Consider the following 12,162-nt stretch of genomic DNA (forward strand, 5'->3'; position numbering starts at 1 on the left):
CCCGGAAGATTTGGATCGACGTGTTCGACGAACTCCTCCACAGATGATCGGCTTGAAAAGAAGAGTTCGTCGACATCTTTGCCATCAAACGTTCCAAATACGCTTCTTCCAACGTCTTCAACTTCTGAAATGACCGAGACCACAGACCAACATGCAGCTGAAAACAACGAAAACAAATCAAGTGAACAAAAAACGGAAGAAGGTCAAGAATCAACGAGTGAAAAAGTCCCAGCTGTCCCATCGGACGGTCATTCAACAAGAAATGAAATACCTGTTCGTCGAACAGAGGCAGCTGAAGAACCGACGTCGGAATTCGTGATGGCGGAAGCCCTTAACAAAGGACCCCTAATTGATTTCGGGGAAGTTGTCCAACCCAGTACCAACAAATCCTTTCAATTTGATTTAGAACCAATTAGGGATGAGAGCAAACAGCAACCATCGGAAGCATTTTCAATTGTTTCGAGTTCTTCTGGAGCAAGTGAGGAAATCGCAATGCCAGAATTAACACAATGGAGTGCTGAAGATCTTGCTGAGTTCCTATCGTGCTTGGGCCTCTCGCATTTGGGCCCTGTTTTCCAACGGAACCACATTGGTGGCGAAGGTAAGACGGCGATGACGTTGTCTATGAATTAGAATTCCATCCATCAATGATTCTATATTCATCTATATTCATCAATTATCAATGATTCCTTTGAGTTTACACCGCCTTGTTCGCAGAATTAATCAACATCACTGAGCAAGATCTTGAGCATGAATTGCGAATCAGGGACGCAACTCACAGACAACTTCTGATACAAGCTGCTCAAGCGCTATCACGATGCGAAACAAAGCGACGTTTTCAAGGACAACCTGTGAGCCACATAGAATAATACGAACTTGGATCACATACGAAGACTTAGAAACGAATAGATCATAATTGAAATGGTGGGCGCTGCTTTCACTCTGTTATTTGATTGATTTCTTGTTACTCAATTCATTTCTATCTGGAAGCTTTAAGAATTCTTCTCTTCAATTCTCTCTTTTTACTCTTATCTTCCAGTGGGTGATCATCCTCCGCTATTTACGGGATCTCTTTCGTGAATGTCTGATTTCCTCGTCTGCTTTACGGAGGTGTCGTTTGGTTGGGGAGGGTGGATTCGGAATTGTCTATCGAGGTCTGTGGGGGGGAGACGCCGAAGTTGCAATAAAAGCATTCAGAGTTTCGCCATTTCCGAGAACCGCACCGAAAAAGGACGTCCTCCAAGAAGTGGCAAGTCATCCGAAAAGGTTGTCCTCTAAGGATCAAGAAAGCATGACAAGCGAAAAAGCATCAGTCATCAAATCTGAGCTCGATCGAAGAAAACAGCACGAGGAACGCTTAGCTGAACGACACCGGCACCGAGTTGCTTTAATGCTGCTTGACCTTGCAGACGAGGCGAAAGTGTTGATGTCATTGAGGCATCCAAATGTCACTCGATTTTGGGGGGTTTGCTTAGACTTTGAAAGGCAATGGTTGGTGACGCAATACGTATCGGGTGGCTCTTTGTTCGGATTGATTCATTCTAGCAGAGGAGTGATGTTGGATTCTGTACGCATTGCACAGATTGCTTTGGTGAGCCGAAAATTCATTAACCAGTTGATATTTTGAAATTCAGGGAATTTGCAGTGGGATGGCGTACGTACACGCAAAGGGGCTCCTCCACTGCGATTTGAAGAGTCCCAATATTCTCTTAGACGACAATTTAGAGCCGAAGATTTGTGACTTCGGTCTGGCGCTAAGGACTCTTGACTGCCCCATGGCTGCAACACGTGGCAGGATTGGGACACCTCAGTGGATGGCACCCGAAGTGCTTCGGGGATCCGAGTTCTCGAAAGCAGCAGACGTTTACTCTTTTGGAGTCATTCTCTGGTACTCGAATGATAGAATCTCCCTCTGCGTTCCACTTAAAATGTTGTGCAGTTTCCATTCTGATTTGTCTGCTTGTTGTTAGGGAGATGTTATCGCGAAGGGTACCTCACTCTTCAATGGCTTTAAATCATGTTATTGCTGCTGTTGGGTGGGGAAATCATCGATTGGATACCGTCTATCACTGTCCTGAAGGATTAAGTAGAATCATGAAAAGATGCTTGCAACGTTTGAACACCCAGAGGCCAACTTTTGAACAATTAGTGGAGGTACATAATTCTCATATAGACATCGCAAGGTCTTGCTAGTCTTGGGGGTATCAACTGAGATTGACGCTACTCTCTTGGTTCACTGTTCGTAGGAATTCTCTGAGCTTATCGACTCGAATGAGTTGGATAACGACGCTGGTCGATTGTTAACAAAACCTTTCCGGAAACTTAAGGAATCCACACGAAGAACTTTAGATTCGGTTGAGGGAATGATCTTCGGTCCTCCTCTCTAGAATGTATGTTCTGCTAGAACTTCCCCCATTATCTGCTTTCCAAGTCATTTGCTACATCTCCCCCTGATTCGGTCTCCTTTCTCCCTCCTCATCCTTTTCCTATTTGCATTTTTGCTTTTCGATTTGCGATGAATTCTTTATCCGCCGCCTTGCTCTTTATTTTTTAACCTGCTGGCTCTCAATTCGTTTTCCGATTTCATTTTTGGGACTTCCTAGTCCTCATTTTTGGGAATCCGTTTCATAGCTCGTAATCAGCTGTCTGATTGTCTTCCGACGGGGGGGCTTTTCATTCTTCTTAATTTTGTTGATACTTTCAATTAACTCCCGTTTATGTTTTTCTACTAAAACCATACTCTATCGCCATGAGCTTGTCGAGTACAATACTCATGCTCATATCAATTGCATACTTCCTTCTTAGATTTTTAATTTTTGCGCTGCCGTTGTGGTTTCGAGTGGAAGTCCTTGCGATAAGATTTGTTTTGTCCGTTTTGAAATGTATTTCTACTGATGTTTTTCTGAGTTTACGTTCTGTACAGCTTACAGGCCAGAATTGGAACGTGTGTTGCGGTCGCTTTTCTTGAGAACCCTATTTTTGACGAACTTCTGGCACTTTAGCGCACTCCTCTCCCGTTTTCACAATCGAAATGTGCTAGTTGTGCCTTTGGTCTGAACGCAAGCCCCAAGAAGTCAACAGCTTACATGCAATCTCGAGGAAAGGCAGTCGCCGTGCCAGATGACCTAGAGCTTCGGTGAGTAACAAACTAAATAAACTTACCTGGTTGGGAATGGTGGATCTCCTGCATTTCACTGTTCTATTCTCGAGCAGAGCAATGCACCCAGCTGTCTGTAAAGGAGTATGACTCTTCTTTGTAAGGGCATCAACAACATAATTTTTGCTAGAGGCATCTCGACTTCGTGTTGGATGCCAACAGTTCATTTATTGGCATTTTACTAAACCTTTATCAGCAAGGAATCCTAATTCGTATGGTTTCAATGATTCCTTTACAAGTCGGAGTTTCATTAAACACAGAAGAATGTTTGTGTTTTGACTTAAGAGTGAACTCAACTTTGTGTGCAAAATTGAGGCGTTGGTCTGGATTAGCTGCTACATATTTCTGGTTCAATTTAAAACTCGACTGTTGCATCCAGCGCATCAGACAGGCCTTACGATTCTTTGTTCCTCAATAGCTTGTGAGTAGCCTTGTTCTGCTGGTCCTGTTTTGAGTCACTCTCTTAAACACTGAATGGCTGGCAAATGGCAATTTTGGATTGACCGGGGAGGAACATTCACTGACTGTGTTGGTTTATCTCCATGTGGGAGACTTGTTGTCGCAAAAGTTTTATCAGAGAGAACAGAAACGAATGCAAAGACATATTCAGACGCAACGAAGGGAATTCAACGTCTACTGAAGCTTGCACCGTCAGATCCTCTGCCGTCTCATCTCATTGGGACGGTCAAAATTGGGACAACGATTGGAACGAATGCTCTATTGGAGCGTCAAGGTGCAAAATGCATCTACATCACAACGAAAGGGTTTAAGGATTCGCTGCGGATCCGTCATCAAACTCGCCCAGATATCTTTGCACTGAACATATTGAAGCCCTCACCACTCCATTATGATGTCATCGAAGTAGAAGAACGAGTACTCGCGACAGGTTCTGTTCTTATTCCTCTCTCGTCAGCTGCACTTGTGTCTTTAAAATGTCAATTAAAATCAATCAAAGTATTGAATCCCCATGTTGATTCTTGTGCTGTTGTTTTCCTCCATTCTTACCTTTACCCTGATCATGAAATACAAGTGGGACGAGTGTGTCAGGATGTCGGTTTTCGCTACGTGTATTTGTCCCACTCAACAGAATCCATTCCCAAATTTGTTCCAAGAGCAGAGACGACAGTCGTCGACGCCTACTTGACTCCACTATTGGATCACTATGTCACAAAGCTCGCCTCCGAAATCGCCGTCGATCCATCAAATGTATGTCCCAAACCCCCACTTGATTCAATATTTCAGCCCGATACAAAGGAGTCTCATGAAGGCCACCTTTTGCTTATGAAATCAGATGGCGGATTAACAGAACCTGAATATTTCCGCGGACGTGATAGTCTGTTATCCGGACCGGCAGGTGGTGTTGTCGGTGCATGGCGTCTCTGTCAGTCGTATGGATTCAATCATGTGATTAGTTTCGATATGGGGGGAACAAGCACGGATGTGAGCCATCTTTCAAATGGAGTTGCTCATCGTGTTGAGTGCGAAATTGGGGGAATCAGTTTATGTAGACCGACATGTGACGTTGAATCCATAGCCAGTGGGGGTGGTTCCATCGTCAAATTTGATGGAGTCAAGTTGATGGTGGGGCCAGAATCGGCGGGAGCCACTCCAGGAGTGAGTTTCATGAATCACTGAATGTTCTAGAAAAGAAAAACGATCAATGATACAATACCATAGATACAAAAATTTGGATGGTAGAACCCTGAAGCTGATAGCTGCTTGAAAGGTGCAACCAGCCAAGGCTTCAGTTTAATATTGATTTTTGTTTTGTATCGTAGCCAGCGTGTTACCGCAATGGGGGGCCCCTAACGATCACGGATTGTAATGTCATCCTTGGAAGAATACAACCTGAAGGCTTTCCAAAAGTCTTTGGGAAATTCAGAAATGAATCAATAGAAGTTCAAGCTGCAACGATAAAGTTCGAGGAGCTGCAACAGAACATCATCCATGCATACATGTGCAATGCAGAAGCTTCTATTGATCGAAGGATTTCACCAATCGAGAGTTCGAAGTGTAAAGAATTACCGATATGGATGACAACGATTGAAGGAATAGCCGAAAGATTCATTGAAATTGCAATCGAGCAGATGGCGTCAGCGATTAACAAAATTTCGAGCCATAAGGGAATTTACATCGGGGACCACGTCTTGTGTTGTTTTGGAGGTGCGGGGGGTCAACATGCATGCGAGTTGGCGAAGAGGTTGGGGATAAAGCGAGTCGTCATCCACCCGCTCGCTTCTGTTCTCTCAGCGGTGGGTATTGGATTATCAGAAATCACTCGAACGATTCAATCAACTGTTGGGATGGGATTGGAAGAAAAGACTCTGAGAAGGAAAATCGATCTGTTGGTATTAGAATTGGGAAAGCATTTAAGTGACGATTTAGAATCCCAAGGAGTCCCAATTGTGTCCCAACTTATAAAAGTGAAATTAAGATTGTGTTATCAAAACACCGACACGGTACTGATGCTCGATTATTGCGCCCATCAAGCAGCAGCCATCAGAGGTCTCACACTTCACGACTTAGATCAAACAGAAGTTGTTGACCCCGATCCAAATCATAAATTCGTTTCGGAGTTTCTTCCTCCAGTTCCTTCAAATCGAATTGGGCGCTCCCTTTCTTCTCTCCGGGAGGAATTTCTTACGACTCACCACCAGCAGTTCGGGTTTTGTTTGCCTGAAGATCATCTGATCAACATTTCCTCAGTCGAAATTGAAGCAACCTCACAGGGGGATAAAGCATTAACCGATTGGAAGATTGAAATAATCAAAGATTCCAAAGACTCAAATGGAGAGGCAAACGGAAAGAACAATGGAAGTTGCCATGAAGAATCCAATAACGGCACCACTATTAAAGGAAAACGCTGTAAGACATTTTTGCATGGAAATTGGGTTGAAGCCACGCTGGTTGATCTCACGGAGACCGTCACACCAAACGAGTTCGATGGACCTGCAATTTTGGTTGACCAAATTGGGACAAACGTCGTTCTTCCCGGATGGAAGGCGTCGCTAGATGCGAATCGCTGTTTGTTTCTGACGGCGTCTGAACATGAATGCAACAAGGAACGCTCGAAACCGTCCAATCTTACCGTCGCCGACCCATTTTGGCTGGAATTATTTAATCACTACTTCCAAACAATCTCTCAAGAAATGGGTGCCATTTTGCAGCGAACTTGTCAATCGATCAACATCAAAGAACGCCTGGATTTCTCGTGTGCTGTGTTTGATTCTCATGGGCGTTTAATTGCTAATGCTCCCCATATTCCAGTTCATCTAGGGTCCATGGGAAAATCCGTAGAATCACTCATCCGATCTAAGAACAACCACTTCATTTCTGGTCAAGTTTTTATTTCAAATAATCCCTTCAATGGAGGAACGCATTTGCCTGATATCACCGCGATCACGCCTGTCTTTTTGACGGACGAGCAGCAGCATGGGAATTCCCTAATTGCGTTCGTAGCATCTCGCGGCCACCACGCAGATATTGGAGGTAAATTTCATGTTCAGGTTCTCAGCCAATAAAATCTATTGCCCGTCAGTTTTTAATCCGAATATGCTTCAGGGAAAACTCCAGGATCGATGCCAGCGATGAGTTGTACACTCGAAGAGGAAGGTGTCGTTTTCGACAACATGCTTATTGTAGATCCAGACAGTGGAGGGTTTTTACTTCACAATGTCTTAGCAGCATTATCGTCAGGAAAGTATCCAGCAAGGAATCCTCAGTTAAATATTGCGGATTTGCAAGCTCAGATTGCAGCGAACCGAAGAGGAGTTGAAGAATTGAGAAAAGCTGTGAAATCTTTCGGTCTTGATGCTGTACAAGCGTACATGGGTCACGTTCTTGATGGAGGGGAACGCGCAGCACGTTGTGTTATCAAGAAACTCTATCTCGAGGATTCTTCTGGGGATCCGATGAAACCAGGTCGATCTATCAAAGAGAAGACATTCACGTGTTGTATGGATGGTGGTTCTGAAATTTGTGTCAAAGTTGAGATAGAAGGGGAAGAAATTTCAATAGATTTCTCAGGTTCATCTGAAACTGATCCAATGAATTATAATGCGCCACTCAGTGTTCTACACGCAGCAGTTCTTTATGTCTTTCGAACTCTGATCAAGGATTGTTCTATCCCTTTGAACGAAGGATGTATGCGACCGCTCAAGATCAAGGTGCCTTACAATTGTATTGTTAACCCACGGGAAGGCTCTGCAGTTGCCGCAGGCAATGTTGAAATATCACAATGTGCTGTAAACGCGCTCTATGGTTGCTTGGGACAACTGGCAGCCAGCCAAGGAACGATGAACAACATCACATTTGGAAATTCAGCATTTCAATATTACGAAACGCTTGGTGGAGGTACAGGAGCAGGAGATGGATTCAATGGATGTTCAGCGATTCAATCTCATATGACGAATTCACGTATAACGGACGTTGAATTGCTCGAATCTAGATTTCCAGTGGTTGTGCTGGAGTTTTCTATCCGTCCTAATACAGGGGGACAAGGAAAATATCGTGGTGGAGATGGATTGAAAAGGACTTTACTGTTTCTAGAAGAAGTCGAATGTTCCATACTATCTGGTATGTTCTTTGACTGGTTCTCTGAACTTGTTCGTTATTTCAGGCCAACGGGAAATCGAGCCATTTGGTTTGTTGGAGGATTAAATGGCTCTCCGGGTTTGAATCGCCTGTTTGTCAATTCAATTGCGGAAAAGCAAGAACGTGATTTGAATGAAATTCGAGAACGACTCCCGATGCTTGAATCAACCATCCGAGTGTTGAAGAGCAGAGAAACATTTCAAATAAGCGCTGGAGACATTTTGATGATTGACACTCCTGGAGGAGGTGGATTTGGAAAGTTCGGTTCTTAAATGTCCCTCAAAACGATACGCTGTGTTATTGATCCCGTGGTTAATGCTGCTTATCTTCCATCTCACCATACTTCCTAATTCTTAGGATTCTGAACTGAATCAGTTACTTGTTTTGATTCAAATTTGTTTTGATTGAATCAATTGATTACAAAATTTGTTTTTCTTTCATGCTCCAATTACAACTGTGCACGCATGAAACCCAGCGCGTACTTTCGTGAAATCTAAGTACGTTTGCTTAAACGATAGGCGCGACTATCACCATGGCCACTACACAAACCATTAACATCATCCACAAAAGCAAATTCCGTGATTAAGGAGCCCAGGACAACAATTGGAGGATTCCTTTGGGAAGATGGAGATGTGCAAGTTGTTATCCTTGTATCCTCTAATTGTTTATATCCTCTCACAAAGGGGGAAATTGCCGATGACGCCTTTCTAATATCAGGTCAAATGTCTTGGGAACTATCTTAACATCTCGCTTGAATGAGAGAGGAACACAATACTTCTATTGTGTAACAGAAGAACATCTTGCTCCTTCTGAGTGTGACAGAAGAAAACCTTGCAGTTTGTTTCTATGAAGACGAATAATGAAGACGAATAAAGTAAATTAAGATCGAAGTCAATTCAACTCCGTATCGTTTCCGTTGCTGCCCAAGACCTCTTCAAGCTTATTGCAAATAGCGTCTCCCATTTCAGAAGTTGTAACCACTGACTCCCCCTGATCAACAAATCAATCAGCAATAACCGTCAAGCCAAATAAACCCCTTACAATCCACACTCACTCCAATCGCCAAATCCGCAGTACGATACCCAAGCTTCAACACCTGCAGTAATCATTGATGTCGCACCAATGAATGATGTTGCCATATCAATTAATGATATCTCTATAAGAACTGACTTCTTCGACTGCTTTCTGGACGCCAGTTGCGATCAAATCCAGGCCGAACGAGTATCGCAGCATCATTGCCATTGATAGAATTTGCGCGACTGGATTCGCCTGATTTTTTCCCGCAATATCCTGCGCGGAGCCTCCTGATTAAAAATAAATGTTTGCTCCTCCACAACTGAATTGACTTTGACCTGCAGGTTCGTAAAGATGAATTTTAGACCCGAATGAGACGCTTGGCATCAATCCGAGTGAGCCGGGAAGCCCGCTTGCTAAATCGGAGAGAATGTCGCCGAAGAGGTTACCCGTCGCGATAACAGACAGCGAACATGGATTCAGAAGCAACTGCAACGCAGCGGTGTCAACGTACCTAAAAAAAACAAATTGGGTGCAGCATTGTGATTCGGTCCATTGGTTCGATCTCACATGAACTCCAAGCGCACATCTGGGAATCCTCTTCTAACTTCCATCGCAGTGCGTCTCCATAAACGCGAACAGTCAAGCACGTTAGCCTTATCAACAACAGTGACCTTGCGCCTTTCTTTGCTTGGTTGAAGTTGGGCGACTTGAAACGCGAATTCCAAGGCCTTAACAATTTGGGCCTTTGTGTATCGCATCACGTCTGTTGCGACGTCACCTGAGCAGCATCATTCGAGTCGTCGGTTAGACATATCTCCGCGTTTCTACATGGACTACCTTCTGTTCTATGCTCTCCAAAATAAACGCAACCCAACAATTCTCGAACAACAAGCAGATCGACTCCCTTCGCTATTCGCTCATTCTTCAAGGGACTCAAATGTTTCATCGAAGAAAACACCACAGCTGGTCTCACGTTGACGCCAAGGGAAAGATGTTCCCGCAACCCAAGAAGAGAATTGCGTTCAGCTGAAATCACAAGAGGGAAATCTGATAGACGCAAGCAAACAAGAGGCTCAGAGATCCTCCTACCGTCTTTCCATTTCGGATCGTCTGCTGCATTCACTGGCCCCCCAACACTCCCGAATAAAACTGCATCAGAGCGATCGACCAGTTGGATAGTTTCTTCTGGTAGATGTGATCCATATTTTTCCCATGCTGCCCCCCCAACCAAGCCATAGACGAGATTAAAGCGTACAGAGGGGAGCTCCTCAAGCGAGCCATGAGGCGGCGATGAAGACGCTGCGTGGGTGCAGCAGTCATGACTGTGGCTTAAAAGCTCTTCTACCTTCTTAAGGATCTTGACAGCCTCGTCCATTACCTCAGGGCCGATTCCATCTCCGGGTAAGACAGCTATGTTGTATACGCGTGTAGTGAATTGGTCTGTTGCAGACAACATTTGAACTTTTTAGAAACGTGATTTTGTGAGGGAGTTTTATGATTTAGCAACCTTTGCGCTTGAATTAACGGATTAATCGGAATTTTAACAAATTTGCAATACGAGTTCAATTTATGGCTGATATCACGAACCATCTCAATCAGATAGAATGTCCCATTCAGCAGAACAGTTAATGTCACCAATGTTTTGGGACATCTCGCATTAGATAAATCTCAACTGAGGAATTTTTTTACTTCCAAGTTATTTGATGTCACTTTTAAATTGACCGAATCGTCATTTTTGGGTTTGGTATGTAGGGGATCGAGAAGTTTGATCCACTCGTTTTGAAAAATGGGGAATTGTTGTAAATCAAGCACGGGGGCGTCGAAGAGCTCCGTTCAATCTGACGGTGGAATTGCAGCAACACAACAACAGCAGCTTGAGAAACAAGGACAAATATTAAAACCAATGAAGGGATCTCGGCTCGGATCAGCCAGAATCCGACGGGGGAATATCTTCGATTTTTATAGTTTTGAAAGCAAAATATTAGGTGAGTGATCTCATAGAGCCATATTGCCAGATGTGAAGCAGTGACTCGATGAATCACTACAGCTTGTTTCGTCTCTGTAGGAACTGGTTTTTCTGGCCCGGTCCGCCTGGCTGTGGATAGAAAGTCCGGCAGGAAGTACGCTGTCAAGCCGTTCAGCAAAACTGGAGCTAATAAGGACAAAGTGAACATGTTACGTAATGAAGCGTCAATCTATTTGCGACTCGATCATCCAAACATTGCAAGATTAGTCGAAATTTGGGAAGGCGCACACCAAGTGCATTTAATCATGGAATATTGCTCTGGTAGGATTGTTGATTTTTCTGTTTTTAAGAAGGAAAATTTCTCGTTTCCGTCAGGTGGTGAACTTTATGAACGTCTTTGTGCTCGGAAGGTTTATTCCGAATCTGCTGCAAGACATACTGCGAACCAGATGTTTTCGGCTATTTGTTACCTTCATGGACACAAAGTTGTGCATCGGTAAGATCAAATCCATTGTTCACAATCGGGATAGACTGAATTCCCAATAGAATGTTAACATTCATGAAGAGCGCACAATTTATACTCTCATGTGATTTTAGAGATCTCAAGTTAGAGAATTGGTTGTACGACACAACAAGTGAAAATTCGAGTTTAAAATTGATTGATTTCGGATTTGCCAAGATTTGGGATCCTAAGCAACCCAAACGCATGCATGCAACTTGCGGTACACTTGCCTATGTGAGTCCCGATACCCTTTTGGGCGGTTACACCAGCGCATGCGATTTGTGGTCACTGGGAGTCATTGGTGAGTCGCATCATTAGATTGATCGTTTTCTATTCATGGGTTGATCGTATTCATGAATATCTCTCTCAGTTTACACTCTTCTTGTGGGATATCCGCCTTTTTATGGTGCTGAAGAGGAAATGTTCTCTCGTATTCTCGAAGCCCAATATTCATTATCAGGCTCCAGGTGTGTTCGAATAACTTCACCGATAGATGAATTTTTATCACTGTTCTGTCCTTGTTATGTGCAGATGGGATCGAGTCAGTCCACTTGCGAAAGAGTTTGTACGTCGATTGTTGGTGAAGGACGGGATGAAGCGAATGACAGCTCAAGAAGCGCTCGAACACGTTAGTATCATTGAATTTGGTCAATTTTATGAGATCCTATTGTGATCAACTATTTTTGAATGTTTTTATTCCTGTTCCTTTCAGCCGTGGGCTTTCTTCTTCTCCTCCTTTGGCTCCTGCTTTAGATTCTGGAGTGGTCGAAAGGTAATCCTTATGTGAACGTCTACTCAATCAATTCTTCTTTTATGATTTTCAGCCTCTTAAGATTCGCGAAACGTTCTCGACTCCAGCGCGCCATTCTGAGTTTAATTGCATGTTCGATGACTTCAAGCCAAATTGATTGTATGTGAATCCGACTG

General features: G+C 43.7%; 4 protein-coding genes across 4 annotated transcripts; 3 read left to right on the forward strand and 1 right to left on the reverse strand.

Moving 5' to 3' along the window:
* The first annotated feature begins 3,631 nt into the window (after positions 1-3,631).
* LOC129617602 (uncharacterized) lies at positions 3,632-4,792 on the forward strand. The gene has a single exon (XM_055532751.1). The coding sequence runs from the start codon at positions 3,632-3,634 to the stop codon at positions 4,790-4,792; it is 1,161 nt and encodes a 386-aa protein (XP_055388726.1).
* Positions 4,793-5,460: 668 nt separating this feature from the next.
* Positions 5,461-8,022, forward strand: LOC129617603 (5-oxoprolinase-like). The gene is made up of 2 exons (XM_055532752.1): positions 5,461-6,646; positions 6,719-8,022. Exons 1-2 carry the CDS (start codon positions 5,461-5,463, stop codon positions 8,020-8,022), a joined length of 2,490 nt encoding a protein of 829 aa, XP_055388727.1.
* Positions 8,023-8,890: 868 nt separating this feature from the next.
* On the reverse strand, positions 8,891-10,223 carry LOC129617604 (3-isopropylmalate dehydrogenase-like). The gene is made up of 5 exons (XM_055532754.1): positions 9,857-10,223; positions 9,605-9,793; positions 9,335-9,545; positions 9,103-9,278; positions 8,891-9,054 (listed from the first exon to the last, which is right to left on the reverse strand). Exons 1-5 carry the CDS (start codon positions 10,221-10,223, stop codon positions 8,891-8,893), a joined length of 1,107 nt encoding a protein of 368 aa, XP_055388729.1.
* Positions 10,224-10,553: 330 nt separating this feature from the next.
* On the forward strand, positions 10,554-12,007 carry LOC129617605 (myosin light chain kinase A-like; the record flags this gene model as incomplete). The annotated part of the gene is made up of 5 exons (XM_055532755.1): positions 10,554-10,752; positions 10,833-11,229; positions 11,331-11,536; positions 11,606-11,867; positions 11,948-12,007. Coding segments are annotated over exons 1-5 (1,124 nt in total), but the record flags the coding sequence as incomplete, so codon positions are not given.
* Between the last annotated feature and the right edge of the window lie 155 nt (positions 12,008-12,162).

Source organism: Condylostylus longicornis, unplaced genomic scaffold (assembly GCF_029603195.1).
Source record: "Condylostylus longicornis isolate FDR11 unplaced genomic scaffold, ASM2960319v2 ptg000575l, whole genome shotgun sequence".
Classification (NCBI taxonomy): Eukaryota; Metazoa; Arthropoda; class Insecta; order Diptera; family Dolichopodidae; genus Condylostylus; species Condylostylus longicornis.